This window comes from Rosa rugosa, chromosome 1 (assembly GCF_958449725.1).
Source record: "Rosa rugosa chromosome 1, drRosRugo1.1, whole genome shotgun sequence".
NCBI classification, from domain to species: domain Eukaryota; kingdom Viridiplantae; phylum Streptophyta; class Magnoliopsida; order Rosales; family Rosaceae; genus Rosa; species Rosa rugosa.
Window position 1 is genome coordinate 9,532,349 of NC_084820.1, and position 24,168 is coordinate 9,556,516.

At 37.3% G+C, this 24,168-nt stretch overlaps 3 protein-coding genes and 1 long non-coding RNA gene across 4 annotated transcripts; 3 read left to right on the forward strand and 1 right to left on the reverse strand.

Annotated features, from left to right (window-relative positions):
• The first annotated feature begins 3,887 nt into the window (after positions 1-3,887).
• On the forward strand, positions 3,888-6,915 carry LOC133715694 (lysine histidine transporter-like 8). Its single transcript, XM_062142303.1, has 4 exons — positions 3,888-4,427; positions 4,569-5,133; positions 5,942-6,073; positions 6,154-6,915. The coding sequence occupies exons 1-4, from the start codon at positions 3,952-3,954 to the stop codon at positions 6,640-6,642; spliced, it is 1,662 nt and encodes a 553-aa protein (XP_061998287.1). The 5' UTR covers positions 3,888-3,951; the 3' UTR covers positions 6,643-6,915.
• A 1,084-nt stretch (positions 6,916-7,999) lies between these two features.
• Positions 8,000-13,295, reverse strand: LOC133715699 (protein S-acyltransferase 10). The gene is made up of 11 exons (XM_062142316.1): positions 12,908-13,295; positions 12,592-12,706; positions 12,074-12,148; positions 11,884-11,955; positions 11,604-11,738; positions 10,880-10,913; positions 9,855-9,964; positions 9,240-9,326; positions 8,889-8,972; positions 8,723-8,788; positions 8,000-8,456 (listed from the first exon to the last, which is right to left on the reverse strand). Exons 1-11 carry the CDS (start codon positions 12,999-13,001, stop codon positions 8,282-8,284), a joined length of 1,047 nt encoding a protein of 348 aa, XP_061998300.1. The 5' UTR covers positions 13,002-13,295; the 3' UTR covers positions 8,000-8,281.
• Positions 13,296-18,257: 4,962 nt separating this feature from the next.
• On the forward strand, positions 18,258-19,051 carry LOC133724382 (uncharacterized). Its single transcript, XR_009853651.1, has 3 exons — positions 18,258-18,456; positions 18,550-18,799; positions 18,959-19,051. It is a non-coding gene; the product is annotated as an uncharacterized LOC133724382 (long non-coding RNA).
• A 649-nt stretch (positions 19,052-19,700) lies between these two features.
• Positions 19,701-23,409, forward strand: LOC133727166 (GDSL esterase/lipase At5g55050-like). The gene is made up of 5 exons (XM_062154788.1): positions 19,701-20,022; positions 20,243-20,397; positions 21,691-21,924; positions 22,007-22,256; positions 22,903-23,409. The coding sequence occupies exons 1-5, from the start codon at positions 19,767-19,769 to the stop codon at positions 23,124-23,126; spliced, it is 1,119 nt and encodes a 372-aa protein (XP_062010772.1). The 5' UTR covers positions 19,701-19,766; the 3' UTR covers positions 23,127-23,409.
• The last annotated feature ends 759 nt before the right edge of the window (positions 23,410-24,168 follow it).

Sequence of the window (24,168 nt, forward strand, 5' to 3'; positions counted from 1 at the left end):
TAGAAAACTGAAAGAGAAGGAAAAAAAAATTATGACCTAATGTTATCTTACATCTTCGCATCCCACTCTTTCGAATTCTCTATTTCTTCTCTCTTTCTCGTTGTCTCTGTTGTTTCACTTGTACACATTCTTCATCTTGTTTGGATGTGAAATAGCTTGGTGACTACTCTAGTAGAATTGGGTGATTGGATTTTGCAGTACTATCTTGTACATATCGAAGAGATCTTTAATACAGCGTTTGCTAAAGATGACCATGGATATTATATTCTTTGATTGAATTTAATACTTATCCAAATTGGAATAAAAATGAGGACTTTCAATTTGTATATTGGGGTTCTGTCAAATTTCAGCATTGGTTTGAAGATTAATGATTCATCTAAAATAAGCCCATATTCGCAATGGTTAGATTCAAATAAGAACTTGAATCATCATTGTTCTCAGGAACTTAATTAGTTTCCATAACCAAAGTCGGCACCGGAGTCGCAGTCTCCAACTCACTGTAAATTTTACCCCATGAAGAAAATTACGTGATCTACGAGTAGGAGAGAAAGAGGGGAGGGGGGGGGGGGGAGAGAGAGAGAGAGGAATGAATTTAGCAGAAAATAGAAAACAGTTGTGGAACTTGTGGTGTAAATTTTAATTTTATTTTTTTCAAATTTTCTAGAAGGACAAAATGGAAAATAAATATTTACAAACATTTAAGGAGGTCCATATATGAAATGTGGAGGTATGAATAGAACCACACTTTATTTAATAAAGGTCAGCTATTTCAAAAATAAAAATGGCTACTACTAACATGAAATATTTTCTTACTTGTTAATTTGGAAACACGTATTTTCCAAATTCAATTTATTAATGTTACTTCTTTGGATGAAATTAATCAATATTTGGAAAAGAATGGTTATTTCTTGTTACCTAATTCAATATATTAATGCTACTTGGAAAGAAAAATTATAGGAAAGAATTTAATTAAATGAAGAAAAATATTGGTCAAAGAATTTATAGATCCCTTAAATTAATACATATTTAATAGCAAATATTTTTTTATCACCTAATTAAATTCATCAATGTCATTGATTCACCCTGTAACATCTAGTCATCTAGGTATAAAGAATTTTGTAAAAATGAACCCTAGCAGAGCTCTGCTAGGGCTGAGAGAGCACTGCCCCCAGGCCTGGCGACTCTACACCTTCCTCCATTCTCAATGGCGGGCTATTTCTGCATCATCTTTGATGTCGTATCAATCGAGTACGGCTGTGGTCGTCTCTCATCATCCTATGAGTTTCTCGGAGCGACCGCAGCAGGAGCAGTCTTGTATCGCGGGCTTGGTTTTGCCAATCCAATCGGCTTTCTGTGGGAGATCTTTTCCTATTGCGCTTTGCATGGAGGAGTTTCCGGTCAGAACCATATTTGAAGTGGGTCGATTACGACCCAAACGTGGGCGACTAAAGTCGGTGTTAGGCCGCTGCATCACCGAGGGGGTAAAAGGTGAGGGTGACCCCTTATGGAGTGAGACGGCGACACGGCGACTGAGTCTTCTCCGGCGAGGGTTGGAGGCGTTGCGATTCTGGCATCGTCTGTGGATAAACTCGGAGATGTGCTTTTCCAGGTCATTCGCTCGACTGCTCTTCCCAAATTGCTCTCTTCCATCAGCATCGGCGGAGCGACGAGTTGTTTCAAGAAGGGACAGCGGTGTTGCTACTCAGATCGGTGATGGTTGAGTGCCCAGTTGCTTGGGTGGCCTGAGTATTTCCAAACGGGCTTACTCCTCTAGGGTGCCCAGTTGCCTGGGTGCGCAGAGCATCGCTTCTTGGGCTTGGGCTCTTTTTGCTGCATCAGTTTCATTTTTGACTTCAGACCGGATTTGGATCCGCATTTGGGACTCAGGTCGTACCCTAATTCGGATCTTGGATCCGAAACAACTGCTCATATTGTTCTGGTATTGGTTCTGGTTCTTGAGTTCGTCTGCCAACATCCGAGTTTCTGACACCCTCAGTTGCTTTCGATCTCTTGGTGAGCGAATCACCTCTCTTAGGTGGTCTTATCATCGGCTACAGTTACGGTTACTCTTCTATTTACACTGCTTTAGTGACACATGCAGTGCAGCGATGCCTTATGGCATCAAGTCACATGGTTACCTGGTTACCTTTCATTCTCGATACGATTATGCATCTAGTTATGCGTTTTTTTACTTTATCATAGATGCGGTTGTGCATCTCGTTATGTTTTATTGCTTTCTTTCGATGTTTTATGCATCGCTCCATGTACTCCTCAGTTTCATTTAATATAGTTTGTCGTCCTTCTTTCAAAAAAAAAAAAAAATGAAATATAAAAGGATAAAATTGGTGTTGCAAGAGTATGATGTGGCAAGATATAATGTGGAGGGAAAATTCCACAAATAGTCACTCAACTATGACTCATTCGACACTTTGGTCACTCAAGTTTCAAATATATCACTTTGGTCACTCAACTATTACACTGTCAATCACTTTAATCACTCAAGGGGCATTTTATCTCACTTTGATCACTTCTCCCATTCATTCTAATACATATTTCTCAATTTTTCACAATTGGTTGGACGAAAATATTATTAATATTGTGGCAAATAATTTTTTTTTAATGAAAAAAATTAAAGAAGTGACTAAAGTGAATAATATAGTTGAGTGACCAAAATGTCGAATAGGTAAAAGTTGAGTGACCAAAATGTCGAATAGGTAAAAGTTGAGTGACCATTTGTAATATTTTCCCTAATGGGGAATTGCAAATAAAATTTGTATTTGCTTACTTGACATGACACTTAGGATTTGAGACCACAAATCTCAGGCCTCGTTGAGACTCCATATCATTGCCCTAGTATCAAATTGGAGTGACAAGTGAATCCTATATATATTTCATCTTGATCAATTTACATCTTGGGGTTACCAAATAAGACAATCGACTTCTAAATTTCTGAAGTCTCTCAAACTCTGTTTTTTTTTTTTTTTTTTGGATCCGTTGTTTGCGTGTACTTACGAAATTTCGATAGAACCCATAGTTTAAAAAAAAGTGACATATTTAACTCATATTGTATGTCAAACAAGTGAAACAACATGTGTTTACATAAACTGGACAGATGCTAGCTCCTTTTCCTATAAGTTTCTGTTTGTAGATCAAATGAGTGAAACAAAAATCTACTTGGAAATAACAAACGTACACATAATCTATATAGATTTCACAAACAACTCATAATATCTAACCAAAAAAATAAAAATCACATTCCACATATTCTATTCCAAGAAGAGACCAATAGACTTGTTTTTCTTGCTTTCTTCTGGGTCCAATAAAGTCAAAAGACTCAAAACTCAAACGAACACATATATTGACTAGGTTGCACACCCCTTGAAAGCTGCAGCTCCCATATTTTGTTTTGCATATATTGACTTTTCTATTCTCACACCTCCAAAAACACCACATGGTATATTTTTACAGAATATAAATAAAAGCCTAATGAGGTGTGGGCTTTTTGGTTCTTTCTGCTTAGGAGCAATAGGTTGACCAAGTCCTACTCCATTATGAGATTATGAACCTAAATCCCAACCCATAATTACTATTACCAAACAATGAGCTCAAATTCTTATATGAAACTTTAAGAATATTGCAAAAAGCAAGAAAAAATTAACTAGCAGCCAATTTTGCCCGTCAAACAAATGCTTTTAATACTCCCCAACTAATTCTGATAGTCATAGAAAGCAGTCTAAATCGAACCAAGTAGAGTTCACAATAAGACCCACTCTGCAATTTCCAACCTACTTCGTATTTGGATTTTTATTTATATTAATTTATTTATTTTTTGGGTTAATATTATTCTGCATTGTTTTTTCTTCACCTATATATAGTCCCCATGTGGGTGTTCCAACCAAGACACAGAGGTAGAGCTTAAAGAGCAAGAATCCCACATCGGAGACAGCAACCATGAGTAACGAAGCAAATGAGATCAGTTCAGCTCCAATAACACCTCGGCCGGTGGCTCCTAAGCCTCCGGTGGCGTCTCAACAACAGCCGCCAGTGTCTTGTCCACCTTCCCAGTACAACTCTCCTTCTCTCTCCCGGTCACCGCTGCTCGAAGCTGCGGTGCCGGCTGCCAACCACCATGGAGGAGAAGAAGGCGAAGGCGCCGGTGCAATAGTTCCGAGCAAGACCCCGAAGGGAGCTAGAACTCCACTGGGGATAAGAACCCCGAGGATGTCTTTGACTCCGAGGTTCCTCACTCCCTTGGGTAGCCCGGTAAGGAAGGCCCTCAGGGCTACAAGGCTTGACCCTGAGGATGCCTGGCTACCCATCACCGAGTCCAGAAATGGCAACAAGTACTACGCTGCGTTTCACACTCTCTGCTCCGGTATTGGTATCCAAGCTTTGGTGCTTCCGGTGGCCTTCACTATCCTCGGCTGGTAAGCCCATCATTAATATTGTTATGTTGTTAGATTGTTATTCAATCCGAACTGTGCATTCACACAGATTGATAGTCCGATGATATAACTGAGAAACTTTCCGGCCATCTTCTTAACCTTTTTTTTGCTTTGATTTTTCAGGACATGGGGAATAATCTGTTTGACCATAGCATTCATATGGCAACTCTACACCCTCTATCTCCTTGTTCATCTCCACGAAAACATCGAAACTGGAGTCCGATACAGCAGGTACATGCAACTCTTCAGTCTCACGTTCGGCGATCGAACCGCAAATCTGCTAGGGCTATTCCCTATCATGTACCTCTCCGGCGGTACCTGTGTGGCCTTAATCGTCATTGGTGGATCGACCTCGAAACTCTTCTTCCAGACCGTCTGTGGGGCAACCTGCACTGCCAAGCCATTGACGACCGTTGAATGGTACTTGCTGTTTACGTGTTTCGCTGTGATGTTTTCCCTGTTGCCTAACTTGAACTCCATTGCTGGGGTTTCTTTGATTGGTGCAATCACTGCTGTTGGGTACTGTACCCTGATGTGGGTGGTATCTATAACTGAGGGTAGGCTTCCCGGTGTATCCTATGATCCCATTAGGGCAGGGACCAAAGTTGCAAGAGTGTTTGATGTGTTGAATGCCCTTGGAATCATCGCTTTCGCATTCAGAGGCCACAATCTTATCCTTGAGATTCAGGTAAATTATCGGAAGTATATGCTAATCACTATTCAATGCTTTTTAATATTGTGAGAAATGCTTTTTAATATTGTGAGAAAAACTTTGTATACATATGATACATTCAAACATTTATTTTGTAATTAACCAATCGTACCTAACTAATTAAATGGTTTTCAAAGTCTATGCATCATTTTTTTTTTGTGGAGACAAATTTTCTAACAGCAAGTCCTGGGTTATGAATTTATCAAATGAAGAAAAAGACATCGTATTGCTTTCACAAATTGACAATGTTGACCAGTTGAACATATCGTATGAATCGAAACCCAACTGTCAAAACTATAGAAAATGAGAGGTTGCTTAGACACTGTCCTTTGATGCAGTGAAATTCCAATAGAGTAGTAATACTATAAGGGTTTTAATTGCATATAGTTTTTAAATTGCTACCCACCATGACCAATCATGATTTTTTTTGTTTATACTATACTCTATTAGCTTTACATAATTAAAATATCTAACTAAATTCTGGACTCCTATCACATTCATAATGTTCCTATTATATGTTAGGGTATTACAATAATATATATTGTTGTAACATGCACTCTACTTCTAAAAGCTTATCTTTAAAGACTCCAAATGTTAAAATCAGAGGGAGGACTTTACCTTTAGTCCATCAAATCACAAAAGAAAATTAAGAATACAAGAATGGGGGCCTCTAGCGTCACTGATTATGATCATCACCATCACTTAGGTTTAGAGCTTTTAGAACTTTTAGAATTATTCATTCAATCATAGACTTAACTTTATGAATTTATGTTATGTGTTGCAGGCCACCATGCCTTCTAGTGAGAAACATCCCTCACATGTGCCAATGTGGAGAGGTGTCAAGGTGTCTTACACACTCATTGCTGCTTGCTTATACCCCATTGCCATTGGTGGCTACTGGGCCTATGGTCACTTGGTAAGCATCTAAACCTAACCTAGTACCGGATATCTGGAATGTTATGATCATACATATCTAACTTTGTTTTAATTTGATAGATTCCGAAAGAAGGAGGAATGCTCTCTGCCATTTACGGGTTCCATTCAAAAGATGTGTCGCAGTTCATTTTGGGACTACTGAGCTTGTTCGTGGTTGTAAACGCCGTGAGCTCATTCCAAATCTACGGGATGCCCATGTTTGACCACATGGAGTCCAAATACACTAGCCGAAAGAAGCAGCCATTGCCGTGGTGGCTTAGGTGCATTGGGAGAGCCATGTTCGGATTCGGGTGCTTCTTCATGGCTGTGGCAATCCCATTCTTGGGAAGTGTTGCCGGATTGATTGGAGGAATCGCATTGCCGGTGACATTGGTGTACCCATGTTGGATGTGGCTCAAGATCAAGAAGCCGAAGAAGTACGGCGTAAGTTGGTGGGTCAACTGGGTTCTTGGGGTCTTGGGAATGGGTCTCACTGTGCTTCTGATTGCAGCTGGACTCTATGTTGTTATTGACACTGGTATTAAAGTCAGTTTCTTCAAGCCTCACTAATAAGGCAACAAAACAGAATGAAATATGTGGGGGTCAAGTTGCTCTTATTAATTCGTTTGATTGATCCTTGTGAAAAAGAAAAATGTTATTTACAGTTGTAGTGGTTTGCTGCTCTGCTGCTGGCTTCTGAGCTTCAAAGGAAAAGAAAAGAATCACAATTATATATACAGTATTTTTTGTTCTTTTTGGCATGAGAATGTTGTAATTTGACATTATAGAATCTTTTAGGTGTGTAATAACAATTTTAGTGGAAATTTCATATTGAATCTTCAATCTCTCTCTCGATCATTCTGTATAATCTCCAATAAAAAAGTTTCATACATCTTTCTTAAACTCCCAACAAAAATAGGATAAACAAAAGCATCGAATGGGTAGTGAGGGTTACCATCAACCCTTTCCGGTTTCCCGGTAGGACGGGGAAAAGAAGAAGGTTGTGGGTGACTAGACAGCTTTCTAGAACTCGACTTTAATAAAGCTTTAGTATTACACTTGAACGTTGAAAGCAGTATTAGCCTGACTACAATGTGGATCATTAACAATGTGATACAGATTCCAAATGAGATGGATCAGAAGTCTTTCTGACCTACAGCCTTTGTTCTCTACAATCAAACTCCGGCTCTGAACTTTAACCCAAAAGGGTTCACGAAACTCAAACATGGCGGCACAAGTTGCTACGGCATCTAGCTCATGTCTTTTTCAACAAACACGGTCTGAGAAAGTGGCTCGAAGTTGATGGTCTGACATGAGGAAGCTGGACCAGAAGGTCAACCAGTGTGGCCGCACAAAAACTGTGCTCTTTATTTTGTCAAACTGAGTAACGTGAAGCTTAGAATTTTCAACTACTTGGTAAGATACAATGTCAGATGGTAGATGAATTCTACCAACCATTGGTCAAAAAGTAAAACTCTCAATAAGTAATGGATCCAGACCAGACGCATTGAAGTAAAAGTGTAAAACCTACTCTGGCTTCCATACAAATATAGTAATATACAATGTTTGTAAACGTACACTAATAAGGACCCTATTGACACTGTTTACCGATCGTATTGTGGTAGATCTCAATTATATCAAAGATGATGGAGGTGTCTGCTGAGTCCACAGCATTATTCCGATAAATCACTTTGGAGTGCCTTGATATGATTTGGAACTTTGGAGTAATGCTGCGGCATTATTTCGAGATATAACTTTAGAGGGCCTTCATATGATTTGACACTTTTAGAGATGTGATAGGGACACTCGTGGCATGTCCAACCTTATCAATACATTTTCTTTATTGAAATTCTCATGTACTATAATCCTAGCACTGGTTCAACATGTTTCTCCAAGTACTGCAAAAATTTGGAGAATGAATACAGTATTAATGGGAATTGTTCTCTGCTGTATAAACTGGCACAAACATTTTGAATCTTTCACCCAGCAAAGACCATGAGGTCAAAAACCGACTGTATAACAAGCCTAAAGATCTAGCCTCTAACGAAGTACAAACTATCAGCCATCAACCAGTTTCAACCCAAACTTCCGTGGTTGCCATATTTCGGGGCTATCTAAACAAATAAATGCAGATATGCCTCCGGATGGAGCTCTCAATAAACATCAGGTGAAAGAAAAAATAATAAAAATTAATGATACAATTTCAGTGTCAGCAACAACGACACGTTACAACATCCGTACATGTGTAAGGTCTTGATTTTTCTTCAAGTTCCAGAGCTGTTGGTAATGATTCCAATCTGTATTTACTGCTTGGAAGACAGCAAAACTCGTATAAATTTCTGCATGCTCCTTTACTGAAAGGATAAACTCTTTCAGGTATTCCCCTGTCGACCACAACAAAGTAAAAAAGCAATCAGAATCTAAAGCAAGAAGGTCAAATATCTTAATTCACATATTATTACACTCTATGCAGCCAAGTCTCTTCAGATAACCTTTATACTAAAGTAACACATGATACTACATATTTCAATACACCACCACTAGCAATCTAATAGTTATTATTATTTTATTTTTTTTGGTCAGTAGTTACTTTCATTATATAACATTACCAAAGTTATAGAGAAGAAGAGAATAAGTGGAGACAACTAACCTTAAATATGTGATCCGTCTACGTCTTACAAGCTCATAGGTAGTTTGATTGGTCAGAATAAGATAGCTGCCGGAAATAAAAATTAAAAAAGTCATGTCTTCAGTTATGCTTTTCATGTAAATGACTATTCATTATGGTAGTACTCGGTTAAATATAAACAGATTACCTGTGAAAAAGTAGCAAGAGGAGGAGAAAGATCAGGGAAATCGATAAGGTAACCAACAGCACAATCATGATTGCATCCTTCCACCTGACAATCAAAAAGTTTGAATAAGAACTCGGATTGATTGAGGACGCAAATTACAATTGAAAAGAAAACCCTAAATGACCAAATCAAAATTTAATAACTGAAAACCACAAGGGACACAAATATTTAATCGATGGTTTTTTTCTTTTTCTCTTGAATGTTTTATGGTGTGATTATAAGAACACCATATCTCATAGGCATGACATCACAATGGTAGGGTCGATATTTAAATCATTCTGATGAAATAAGACCTGAAAGAAGATGCCATACCAAGCGCTTAATATATTACTCTTCAGGTATGTGATATACTGGATGCCAGTCCAGAGGCACAATGCAGTCTCTTCACAAATGTACCACCTACAACATATAGATCAAACTACATATAAGTTCTTCATTGCTACTTTTAAGTTTGAAATGTATGTATAAAACTTGGCTATTTCAATCGGCAGAACTTAAGGACATAGATTAATTGTTTAAGGGTTTATGAACGGAAAAAACAAAAATTTCAAAAAGAGCATGACAAGTAACAGAAAACTATATATGACTGTAGGATTTCGTAAATGTTTAGACCAACTGACAAGCAGCGTACTTCAACCAAATTTAAACTAAAAATCTGTAAATAATAAATGCATTTGAAAATAACATGATTCAATATGAAAGTTCCTTTTCATAAAATTACATTAAACATACTTGGAGAAAAGAATACAGATTTTAATCAAGTAATTGCAATATTATACATATGTGCAATGCTAAACTCAACAACTGGTACTCATCTTAGCTTATCACACCACAAACAAAAGATATTTCCAGCCTGTTGCTGACATTAGAACTTAAGAATGCAAATTACAATAACCAAGTTTCTTATTAGTACCAAATTGCACTCACCAAAATTTACAATGATTACCCACACCAATGCATGTTCCAAGCCAAACACAATGGTGATCAAACTGAAGAACACATCTGTCACAATCATGACAATGCTTTGATCTCGGAGGCTGCATACAAGTCACAGTCAGAGCCAAGGTACATGATCATGAACTTTGCATTATATTAAGATAACAAATCATCAGAGTAATAGCAGAGGTAGATGTGAGATTCCCTTTCCACTAAACTTCTGCAAGGAAAGGGCGATAATACATGATTGTCTTTCTGCACAAGCTGTAACGTACTAAAGCTGGGGGAGTGTGACATGTAGAAGGTTACGGCAACAATCTTGTTTGCTAAGCTCCATATTATTTTGAATGTTCCAATGTCTCTCGTGGTTCAAGCTCATTTGACTGAATATTTTGTAAAGATACTTGTCCAGGAGAAAAAGGAGGAAAGTGATTTAAGTCGATAACAACAGAGAAGAATCTTTTGCTAGTTCTACTCGGATGGAAAGCTGACACTTGAATGCACCTAGTCTAAGAACACAGGTTTTCATGCCAAGCTGCTTAGCAAGAAATAGATATTCAGGCACTCTTATAATGCCACTGAACATAAGAAGATATTGCAGTACTAGAATCTTAATTTATGGAAAAAATAAATAAATAAAATTGGAACGCGATTTATTACACTTGTATATATAATATCTGTAGTGTCGTGCAACATTGTAATTGCTTGGACTGCAAGAAACAATGGTATTTTCAGGAGATGATAGGAGGAGGATTTTCTTTGGGGAGGAACAGATATCATCCTCCTTCATAGAAACATTTTGGGAACATTCCCTTTGGTTTGACCTACTTTGATGGCTTACTGAAGGGGGTGCTAATTATGGGGTTTCTGCTGTTAGTCTTATGAACCTGTTATCTTTCTTTCCTACTATCTTTTACTTTCTTATGAAATTTTTATTTTTGCTTGATAAATTTTTGATGGCAAGAGATCTAAAATAAATAAATGTATAAAATAAATAAGTAAAACTAAGACGGTACCTGCTCAACATTACAGTAGGAGCAAGTCAAACTTCTGCAATAAGGAAAAAGAAGCAATCAATAAAAACACTTGTGATATAGCCAAACTTTAAACTAAAATAAGAGCGCTTTTACTTGGCTGTCTTCATTTGATATTGAATTCAAGAGAAATTGGAATTCGAAATAAATCAACTAACAAATTGATCACCGTAAACTATAAGGCACTAATTATGTTTGTATTGCAAAAGATTATGAACTTAAAGATAAGACATCACCAAGTCTGGCAGAAAATAGGCATAAACTCTACCCAGTGATACAAGACGGAGAGCTAAAGACAAGCATTTAGACACTTTAAGCCACTTTGGCATAAAAACCAGAAAGGATGAGTGGGAGCCCTCTTAGCCTTCCTCCCTTTACAACTAATTATCTTTTGTTTTAATTTAGTGTTTCATGCATTTAAACAACATATTAAGAATAGGAAAACAAATTACTTGCAAGTATCAGTAAATAATGGATCTTTTAGCCAACCTATACAACACATTAAGAATACGATTGATAAGTCATTTCATCTATCTCAATAAAGACATGATGCAAACTAATGAAGGTTAACAAATAGTAATCAAAACTACTCTAAGTCTATAACTGAGCAGAATCAACCATCCAAGAGATATATGGAAAGATGAACAAGTTTAGCTTTAACATTTTAACTAGAAGAGCTCAATCAATCACATGATATACTGCCTACCTAACAGATGTTCCGGGAGGATACAAGTCCAACACAAGTTTGCTCCAAGGTGTTCCACTATCTTTAAGAAGAGGTCTTCCCAACTGACTGCCTTCCACTGTCACAACCACGCTTCCTTTGCTTGAAGCAGGCTGTCTTTGCTTAAACATTATCAATATTAAAATATGAAAGTAAGATGACATCAATGAATTAATTCACTTCAGAGTTTTGAGTTTGATATCTACTATGTCTGTCACATGCAAAAAGAGAAACAAGAGAAATAAAGGACAAAAACGCTTACTTTGATACTGTTGCTGTCTTTCTAAATATTGAATTCGCCTCATTCACAGTCCTCATTGCATCAATGACATAGCTAAAGACGTAGATAAAAAAAGAAAAGAAGAAGAAATGAGCTGAAACTGGAATACAATCACATGAAGTTTTCTGATTTACATTGACAACTGAGGCAGCACAAGTGCAATTAGATTTACCCAGGAGAAGAACCGGAAGTAACGAAGTATTGAACCAATGTAATGACATAAAGAGCCAAATATGTTCCTGTATACCTGAAAAAAGGATAGAATAAAAAAGACAAAGAAATAAGAAAGATGAAGCATGATGGAAAAACACTCATAGAGCAATTCAAATATGATGACCCAGTTAGTTGTGCCCTTCAAGTACATTCATTTTCACATTTCATAAGTTCCACCGATTTGTTTGTGATTATAAGTTGCCTGCTTTTATACACAACCCAATGCATACATTGCTGAATAACAAGCTCTGCCTTATCTGTTAAACTTCTGCTACACCATTTGAAACCCATCTGTGCATACATGTTAAAGTTAACTTCCTGGTCCTAAAATTTACATGTCTTTCCACTTCGATACAACTGGAACAGGGGATATCCATTTAGAGTAACCCAGTTGCACAAATAGGATATACTTTCCACTCCACAATCTGACATGCAATTAAAACACAAAATAAACAGAGTAAAGAAGAACTAGCATACCATGGTTCTCTTTTAGTCTTCTCTATCAAACCTCCATCAAACAGAAAAAGAACACCAGCATATATCAGATGCAGCATCACCAATGCAACTTTTAAACCCAAAGCAGACCTCCGAGCTAAACCCACCAACCAAAAACAAAAAGGAACAGTATTCCCATGTAAGAAAAAAGTCAAGCTCTACCTAACAAACAACACTAACAAAAAGAAACGATCTTTGGCTCAATTGGGATTCAACAGAACTAAGTAACAGTAAAGATTAATTTTTTAATTTCTGGGTTTATGACAAATCCAATAAGGGTATTGAAGAAAAAGCTCACCGGGATCGGAGAGGCAAGGAAGACACCGGCAGTACCGGTGGACTGCTCCGCCTGACGAGTCTCGGAGAGACCGGCAAACGTTTAAGATCGTCATCAAAGGAATTGAAAAAAATGAGAAACTGTTTGCATCAGTGTTATTTGAAGCACTGGTTTTTTTTTTTTTTTTGTCGGGAAAGTGTTTTGTTTTCGCTCGCAAAATTGAGGGTTCTGGATAGAAGTGATGGATTTGGATTAGAAACAAGAAAAAACCCAAGTCTGGTTAAACTGCCATAGCCTATGAGGCTACGGGAAGAAGGGTTTGGATTTGGTTTCGGGTTTGGATTGAAGTTTTTCAAAGACAGAAGGAAATTCTGGACACGTCTGTCTGTCAAACACTTCGATATTACGCATAGGATGATGATGATGTTCTAGTTTTATTTTTATTTTTTGAGGTGAAAAAAAGAAAAGAATAAAAAAGAAAAGGAGAAACTTTAATTTTTTTTTACTACTTTACCAAAAGTACGAGATACTAGATTCACTATTCTACGAGGCAAATGTCATTGAAAATCTTATTTATGTTATTTTTACATTGTTTGTTTATGAACATGTCTTTAAATATACTACAAAGATTTAGAAGGAAAAAAAAAGTACAAGTGAATAATAATAAGTGTCACAAAATAAAAATTAAAAAATACGATAAAGTACATTGCTTTCTGAAATAAATCAAATAATTATATTGCTACGGTGAATTTTGAGAAGTACAAGCTTTCATCCCTACAACATCATAGTCATACCAAATTGAACCCAAACGGGCATCATCAACCATGCACTACTACTGGAGACTGAATAACCTCTCAATGCCCCTTTAAAAAAGAAAAAAGAAAAAAAAACTCTCAATGCAAAAAGAGACAACAATGAACTCTTATTAGTTCTTTCATTCTCTGTTGTATTTAAATTAAATGAGGTTTACAATAAGCTTAAAGTTGATTAAGAAAATGTTGTTAGAAAATTTTGTTAACAATTCAAGACCAAGTGATTACAATGGTATTTCTCTCTATAATTGTGGACAAAGTGATGGATTTGGATTGCGTTGTTTCCTTTTTTTTCTTGGCATACAAGATGGAGAACAATGGTAGTGTGAATACATGAATCACGAGCTCACCCTAAGGCCATGTTTGTTTCTCGGAAAGTGGGTGTTGGGAAAGGAAATACTTTCCTTTCCTGCGTTTGGGGACAGCCAAGGAAGGGAAACACTTTCCCAAAGCAAAGGAAAAAGTGGAGGAATTTGGTTCCCTCCCCCCCTCCCTCTGGAAACACTTTCCCAAAGGAAAGGAAAGTGATTCCTTTCCTTTCCAGTCAACCAAACATGACCTAAATGGGAAATAAACAACACAGATGAAACTCATTGAAAATTTAATTGATGTCTAATTTTTCTTCCCTATCAAAAAAGAAGACCTGTCATTCTTAACCGCCCAGCTTCCACGGTTCGTATTATTCCACCAAATAAGTTAGTTAGTCATATCTGACCTACAGGTCTTTTAGGGTGCACTCCGGCCACCTAACTATGATATACTACTCAAACAATCACCACGACCCATGCAACCTTAATTACCAGTGCTGATACGAGCTTCACCAATCGTTCAATTGCAATCTCACTTCCATTCTCATAACCTCAAGCATCAGTACCACTGTTATGTACACACTGGACCATTCTATTATTAATTTGATCGATCATCACGTAATTAACCCTAAAGTAGAGCGATAACCACATTTTACATTTTTACGTAGACGGTAGACCTAGATTGCTAAACAAAAGTTAACTACATATGCTAGATCCTGTGATTGCTTATAGTTTTTTTTAACTAGTTGGTTGGTTAGTTATTGTCCTTTTAGTTATCCTGGTGAGTTGTGGCACTTTGGTGCTTAACCTTCATATCGTTTTGTCCGTTAAGGACACAAAGAATTGGCACAAGTACTAGTACGTAGTATCTTACCCCATAAAACGAAAAGTGGAACATGGAAATCTAAATATATATAGTAAGGTAATCAATGCAAGTATCAATCATCTAGCTAAGTAGATGCGCGCAATTGTCAGTTCTTGATACCCGTATGTTCATATAGGACCATAGGTCTCATGAGGGGTCTCACGCAGAACACATAAACTATATATAGAGCATCAAAGGTTATAATAAACCTTTTTTTTGTAAAATCTTGCCTACTAATCTAATCAATTTCTATTCCAACACAAAACGAAAATGACAACATACAGGATGGGCAGAAGAGGCTGCCTAGCTCGATCCATGGTCTCAACATCAAGAAATTAATGAAATCGCTTAAAAATCACACTTAACAAGGGAAGAAACTACTCATTGCTAGCTGTTGCAGTCACAACCAGTCGATCCTCTCTGAAATCATTTGTTAATTGCTAGCTGTTGCAGTTTGTTTTCCTAGTGTCTATGAGGCTTCTAGTTCTGGCCAAACTTGTTAGATAATTTGGGAGAACGACACCTTTCATGTCTTATATGAAGAGGCTAATTAACTTTGCCTCAGGAAGATCAGGCGGCTAGGCATTTAATTTGATTCTATCTACAACATTGTGTATTCAATAAATGAAGTATGTATTATTGACTTAATTATATATATATGTTGCAGAATCTGTTTGAGATAGAAGCCAGAAAATTTGGGATTATTAGCTTTGCACCGATATTGGGTGCCGCCCTATATACGAGCATCATTTTAGTGAACATGGTACCAGGACTACCAGCTACGAGGATATCAATGTGCAGTCTCAGTTCATTCATACGGCACTCCAAAGCTTCTTCCATAAATTGAGTTCAGATGCATGTAACATATGATCAAGCTTGTTCTTGAATCTTGATCGATCACCCTCTTCAATTTGGTAACTACTCATCTTAATTACACTCTATGGTGTGAGGTAAATCATCAATAAGGCCTCACGCCATAGAGGCATTTTAGCAAACTCGTTAATTAAGGGCAAGACCGGAAATTAGGCATTAAGAGTAAGCTGTTGATCATGCGTATGGGTCTCTATCACCATATAGAGATTGCACCACCGCGGACGCAAAATATATTTGACAATCGTCCTCGCTCTAAATAGCAAATCTTGATCAAGGCTTGAGGGCAGCCGCATCAGCCCTTTATTCAAAAAAAAAAAAATAGCAAAACTTGATCAAGTCTCGTATACAATATCAAGGATTCAAGGTACGTGACACATATATTTGAATGAGAGAGGACAAATCCATCCCCCCAAATTTATTAAAAAAGAAGAAAGGAAAACGACTAACTAGAGAAGGGGCCGTTGAGAATATATACATCCCATATAGGAAAAATGGGACCTTGCCTATGGGTTTATAAGGGTTTTGGCCACTCCATCCATTGCAAATTGATTTTGGATGTGAACCCTAGATTACTTTATCATGGTATCAGAGCCAGGTTATTCGCGGCCACGCGGGCTCCACGTCACCCAAAAGTTGTCCACGTGTATGACTTGAAAAATTCGCCACACGTGCGGGGGCGTGTTGAGAGTATATACATCCCACATGGGAAAAATGGGACCTTGCCTATGAGTTTATAAGGGTTTGGGCCACTCTATCCATTGTCAATTGGTTTTGGATGTGAAACCCATATTACTTTATCATGGTATCAGAGCTAGGTTACCCACGTGTGCATGCCTAACGGCCACACGGGCTCCACGTCACCCAAAGTTGTCCACGTGTATGGCTTGAAAATCCGCTACACGTGCGGGGGCGTGTTGAGAATATATGTCATCCCACATGGGAAAAATTGGACATTGCCTATGGGTTTATAAGGGTTTGGGCCACTCCATCCATTGCCAGGTTACCCACGTGTGCATGCCTAACGGCCACACGGGCTCCACGTCACCCAAAGTTGTCCACCTGTATGCTTGAAAATTCGCCACACGTGCGGGGGCGTGTTGAGAATATATGTCATCCCACATGGGAAAAATAGGACCTTGCCTGTGGGTTTATAAGGGTTTGGGCCACTCTATCCATTGCCAATTGGTTTTGGATGTGAACCACAGATTATGGGACATTGCCTATGAGTTTATAAGGGTTTGGGCCACTCCATCCATTGCCAATTGGTTTTGGATGTGAACCTCAGATTACTTTATTAGGGGCGACATGAAAAGTGGCACATAAATTAATTAAAGAACCTCTCAAATCACAATTTGTAAAAATTTAGATTCAAGAAGCAGAGTCTGATACGCTATAATATGGGATATCCTAAACTGTTGCAGATCATGGCATCTGCATGAGTTAAATACCAGATTACAGAAAATTCCGCCAACAAAATCAATCGAAGACAAAAAAAATCGTGATTAAATTTTTCTTTAATTTATATATGCGGCTTCTAGTTCTCAGTCTGGGAACTTAGGACAATGATCATTTAGATATCTTATTCTACTTCTAATTTGTTTCCTCGCCTTATACAAACTCGGCATGGCCAATAACAATGGGTGGACACCCTTGTTTTCTGTTTGGCTCTTTGTGTTTGTATATCTGGCCATGCTAGGTTTCCATGCATCCTCTTCACAGCAAATTGTGCCTGCAATTTACATATTTGGAGATTCTACAGGAGATGTTGGAACCAATAATTACTTGCCTGATTGTACTGCAAGGGCTGATATCCTCTATAATGGGATTGACTACCCTCACTCTAAACCAACAGGAAGATTTAGCAACGGTTACAACGTCGTAGATTACATCGGTATCAATTAATCTCCTCTGAGCATCATCATTGTTATTGCTAATTGGATTTTTATATTTGTACTTTAGCTTCGGCTATATTAAACTTCTTTTTTATGCATATTTCTATTCCATTGGTGTGTTAATTTACTTAATTAATTATTAGCCCAGTTTCTGGGTTACAAGAAGAGCCCGCCACCTTTTCTCTCTCTTTTAGACGAGAAGAAGCAATTTCCTAACAGGAAGGTTCCAAATAAGGGAGTTAACTTTGCGTCAGGAGGATCAGGACTTCTGGATGATACTGGTAAACTACAGTGGGTAGGCTTCAATTTTCACTCTTATTTTCTCTTGCTGAGCTCTCACAACTATGAACAATGCTCACCTAGTTACTAGAAATGCGTTTTTGTTTGTTGACTTTCATGTTATGGATCGTCAAATTTTTTTTAGTCCATATCCATCCTGTCATTGTTTTATACCAAATTTTACATAAATTAATTTGTACATCTAACATGCATTTGTGTTGATACATTGTTTTGTGAGTACATTTAAAACATTGATCGATATATACTTGAAAATTTTCTACAAGAATTAAAATCTTATGTGTGCGTACAACAGGGAAATGTCATTTCCTTGGGGGAACAAGTGAAGCAATTCCAAACTTTACGGAACAAAATCTCAGAATTATTGGGTGCTGGTGGATTGGCTAATATTTCTCAGTCTCTCTTTGTCATCAGCGTTGGAAGCAACGACATCTTTGAATTATTCGCTGCTAATAACCTGACTAAAAGAACCGAGCAAGACTACTTGAGCATACTCATCTCCTCTTACGAAACTCATTTAAGGGTTTGACAGTACTGCTAGTATTAATTTGTCCTCTTGCTAATTACATTCATTCTAAACCTTTTTAATTTATGGTTTTAATTAACTCATTTGCAGAACTTATTTATGCTCGGAGCAAGGAAGTTTGGGATTATCAGCGTCTCACAAATTGGGTGCTGCCCTGCCCAGCGAAAGCTCAGTGAAAGAGGCGGGTGTTTGGAGGCCATGAATGCTTATGCACACTTGTTCTATACGTCACTCCAAGTCCTCTTGCAGAAGTTGAGCTTACAATGCAGAGGGATGATCTACGCACTTGGAGATACATATAAAATGACCCAAGTTATTATGGAAAATCCTCTTCCATTTGGTAATTATAAGCATCTTATGTGACAGACATGCAAAAAACATTATCTTCATTATTTTGTAAATTTGTTATCTCAACTTCCACATAAAGTATCGTTATTAACAATTTAAATATACCCTAAATGTCAATATATACAGCCAAAATGAACTTTATTTTCTGTAGGGTTGGTGGAGGTGAATAAGGCTTGTTGTGGTAAAGGGAAATTGAATGCAGAGTTTCCATGTGAACCAGATTCGGATTTGTGTGAAAATCGCCGTAGCTACTTGTTCTGGGATCAATACCATTCAACAGAGGCTGCGTCTGGAATCCTAGCCATATATCTGTTTGGTGGTGCTCCGGTTTTGGTGACACCCATGAGTTTCGGTCAATTGGCCCTCCTTGCATAGTTGCATAAATATGCTTTATACAGTGACTAAATGGATTAATAAAACCGAATACCAAGTGAATGATCTCATCGATCCACTTTGATTTTCCCAATTATCAACCTTAGAAATAAAATAAAGAAAATTAGAAAGACACTGAATACTTGGTAGTACTCAAAAGCAAAACTGATCAATTCACCTATTAAGATGGCACACTGGAAAATAATAGCTTAAAAATCATGTTTAACAAGGGTAGAAGCACAGATTAATGTGCATCTTATAGAAAATGCCAAGTATGAGTCATCCATTTGGTTAAATCGATAGTTAATTAGAAAATTCCGCCTCTAAAATCAAAACAAAACCCTTTCTATATACTTTTTGTACAAGGAAAGTTGTACATATATAAAGATGCGGCTCCAAGTACTTCCAGCCAGATTACAACTTTGGATGATGACCATTTTTAGTATATTTCTTTTCGATTCTAGTACATTCTTCATTCATTTTTAACTTGTCCCGTAAAATTGCTATATTTAAACCAAGCTAGCTTCGTATCAGAAGCATAGCTCAGAGTATCAGCAACACTAGCCAGCTTAGCTAGTACAATTACCATGGCCAAGTCTGCAATGTTTTCTCTTTGGCTCAATATTATTGTGTATCTCGGCATACTTGGATTGCAAGTCTCACACTCTCAGCCATCTGTGCCAGCACTTTACATATTTGGTGACTCCACAGCTGATGTTGGAACCAACAATTATTTGCCCGGTTCTAGGGCGAGGGCTGATTTCCCTTATAACGGGATTGATTTTCCTCAATCTAAACCAACTGGGAGATTTAGCAACGGTTTCAACACTATTGATTATCTAGGTATTACATCCTTTGCTGCTGATTGTAATTAGTGACAGTATAGTGCATGTGGTACGTAGCCGTTCATATTGCACTTGATCAATTGCACATATAGCATGAAAATCTCTTTACTCTGGTCGCTCATTAGCTATTAGGTGTTGTTTGGCTACTTAATTAACTATTTGGGCAAGTTTCTTTTAGTCTCTACTAATTTCTTTAATCTGGCCTGGTGGCTCATTAGCCCAGTTTCTGAAATTCTATGAAAGCCCGCCGCCTTTTCTCTCTTTTTCGGACGGCAATATTTCGCAATTTCTCATCAAGACTGTTCCAACGAAGGGAATCAATTTTGCTTCAGGAGGGTCAGGACTTCTGAATTCTACAGGACAACATCAGTATGTAAGTAAGCTTCTCCTCTTTCAAACCCTTGTTAGTAATATATATATATATATATATATATATATATATATACAGATCTTATCTAGAGTGGAGCTCCGCTTTGAAAATTAACGTGTGAAGTTCGAGTTTTGGGTCACTTTTCGGTTGCATATCCACATCTCGACCGTTCAGTTTTTAAGTACTAGTGTATAGATCGTCTCTGCAAATTTTCAGCTAAAATGATGATCGCTAAGGCATTGATAATTGCCTTAAAGCTAGTACGGTTTAGGTTGACAGATTCAGTCCGTCCATTGGTTTAAGCGAGTTAGATACCTTAACGATCATCAATTTGGCTGAAAATTTGCAGAGATGATCTATACACTAGTACCTAAAAACTGAACGGTCGAGATGTGGATATGCGACCAAAAAGTGGCCCAAAACTCGAACTTCACACGTTAATTTCAAAGCGGAGCTCCGCTCTGGATTGGATCTATATATATATATATATATATATATATATACAGGAGCGGACGTCCTACAGGCTGAAAAAATGCGCAGTCATCCATTGGTTGAGTTGCTAAACTCATTAGCACGCAGCCCCACCCACTACTGAATCATCTTCCTAACACCCAAGGATCTCATAGCCCAGAGAACACCAAAAAGGTCTCAAATGGCCAATGTTTGTTCTTTATTAATCTAAATGATGTAAGCTTGCTAGCATCAAACATCTACAAGAATGGAACAGTTTTCTATTAATATTGGAGTAACTGATATAAAGCTTTCTAATTGAATCACAACCAAGCAAACCCAAACAGATCTGTAAATCCAAACTTGAATTTCCAATTAATAGAGTTGAGCCCAGAAACTGATCCCAGAAATTAGAAAAGTCCTTTAGCTGAGAAACTGATGCCCAGAAAACTCAAAAAGGGAGGACATGTATCTGAGAGACAGAGATTAGCAGAGAAGTCTAGAGGAGATCACTACCAAACTACCAACCCAGAAGAAAAGAAAAAAGAAAAAGAAAAATCTTCTATGTCGAGCTTCATCAGTGAGATGCAACCATGGAAACGTGATGGCCGGTAGGAAGGACTGAAATTTGAGATGAGTCTGCTTTTAACGTCGTTCCGCCTCAAGAAAAACACCGGGATCGAACCGGCCACCATGCACGAGTCCGACTCAGATATAAGCTTTGAAAATTAAGTTGACTCGTTGAAATTTCAACAACCAACCAACAGCTGACACGTCAGCCTCTGATCCTTGCTCTATTTTTCTGCGTCATTAATTGTGGGTTATGTTTACAAAAATATGTTACAGGGAATGGTGATTTCTTTTGGAGAACAAATCCAACAATTTGGAAGTGTTCGCAGCCATATTTCAGAATTATTGGGTGCGAGTGCAGTCGCTAATATCTCCAAGTCTCTCTTCATCATCAGCGTCGGAAGCAATGACATATTCGAACATTTTGATTATAACTACACTAGTAACCCTATTGTTACTGGGCAAAACTACATCGCCCCTCTCATCTCCACCTACGAAACTCATCTAAGGGTCTGTCACTACATATTTCTTCTTTCCTTAGCTATCTTAATTCTAAAATAAAAGCTGAACTTTTTGTTTCTTTCAATTGCAGAATTTATATGGGCTAGGAGCCAGAAGATTTGGGATTATTAGTGTTGGGGCAATTGGGTGCTGTCCGTGTCAACGTAATTCGAGTAGATCTGGTGACTGTTTCGAGGCCATGAATGTGGATGCTCAGTTGTTCTACACTGCACTCCGACGTCTCTTGCAAAAGTTGAGTTCAGAGTGTGAGGGGTTGATGTATGCACTTGGAGATTCATATAAAATGACAAGATCTATTATCGACGACCCCGATCAGTCTGGTAATTAATGATGTATTGAAACATATATGCTTGCTGAGAAAATTATTGCTATACATATATATATATCATTCTCACAATATATTAACTCATGCCAAAAACTTTTTGCTATGGATTAGAGATAAAAAAAAAAAATTATGATATTGAATATACATATATCTATCTATCTATATATTTATTTATTTATTTATTTATATACTATAAAGTCAAGAGCTTAGGCTTCACCAAATTGTGAACTACCTAAAATATCCTAGAAAATCATTTAAAATAATTCACATCGTGAAATAAAAATAATAATAAATACATAATATGAAGATATTGAAGAAGTAGGTGATAAGGAAAAAGGAAATTTTCACGCTCTTCTTCCATTCATTAACAACACGTGCATCGAGTATTAGGCTAGTTTATATATAATCTGCATGCATGTATAAATTGACTTGCTTGATCTACCACATGAGGCATTTTGATCATTACCCATAGTCATCATAAACCCTAAAGATTACCTGAACCCTAGTTAATGGATTTAGAAATAAAATATTGGCATTGAATATTGATAGACTCTTGATCAAAGGCATTTAATCAAAATTTGATATAATTGATTCTTTTTTAAAGCATTTTGATGGTATATACAAAGTTTATGTTCTTGTAGTTTTTCCCGAGATAAAAAAAGCTTGCTGTGGAAAAGGAAAGTTGAAAGCAGAGGATGCATGTAAACGGGATTCGGATCTGTGTGGAGATCGCACAACCCACTTGTTTTGGGACCGGTACCATCCAACACAGACCGCTTCTAATCTCGCAGCCTCCGGTCTTTATTTTGGTAACAAATCATACGTGGTGCCCATGAATTTTGCTGAATTGGCCCTTCAGCCATAATAAATATCTGTACGTGTGTATACTAATAATAATGATAATATTATAAACCATGCAACAAGGAGTTCTCTTCATTTTGTTCGGAAAGTTTTATATCATATAGGTTGTGGATAGTGTAAGACATTAAGAAGATAAAGAGTCTACTGATGAGACTAAGATTTGTACTTGCTTAATTAAATTTTCAGGCTTTTAGCCCTCCGTGTAACCGAAAAATAAAAAAAGTTTCATACCATGTAGGCGTAAGACCTACAATATATATAGAATTTACAAAATACAATTATTGGCACCTGTCTTTATTTTTATTTTTTTTTATTTTTTTAACATGTGTGATTGCATGGGTGTAGGGAAGTTGCTCGATCTTACACTCAAGTTTCAATATTTCTCCTGCCTATTGGTACGAAAAACAGAGAATTATTTACTACCTCAATCTCCTTATTAACTCCTATAACCTAATTGAACGAAATTGACAAATTAAGTAGCATTGATACTAGCTAGAGGGTGTCACACTATCACCCATGCATAATGAGGATTTTTCTTTATTAATTACCAATGTCGATCATTAAAAGAGACTGCCTATGACAACCTGGTTAGTGATTTTGCTTTATTACTAAAAGGAATAATGATCAAAGGAGATCGACGAGGAGGAAACCCTCTTATACCTGGCATCGTTCCAAACTAACGAAGAAGTATATCCTAATTAAAGAAACAAAGACAACAATTTGAAGGACCAACAATCATATATTTTTGTAATTTTTAAGATGTAAACTGGACATTCAGTTTATGTCTTAGAGACACGCGGCACTGTGGCATGCTCAAATTGATGAGGTGCAGTTTGGGGCGTTACAAGTTTTAATTCGTCTTCAATTTCATTATTCAAAACCCACCATGATATATACAATTCTTGATTTAAAAGTGTTTTTAATATTTTATTTCATTGTCCGATGTGGAATCGATGAGACCCAAACCGCACCGTTTGCTGTGAGAGTAGGATTCAATGTCTTCGACCAGTAATTGATTGCCAGTTATCGAGCTCCTTAAAGGTCGG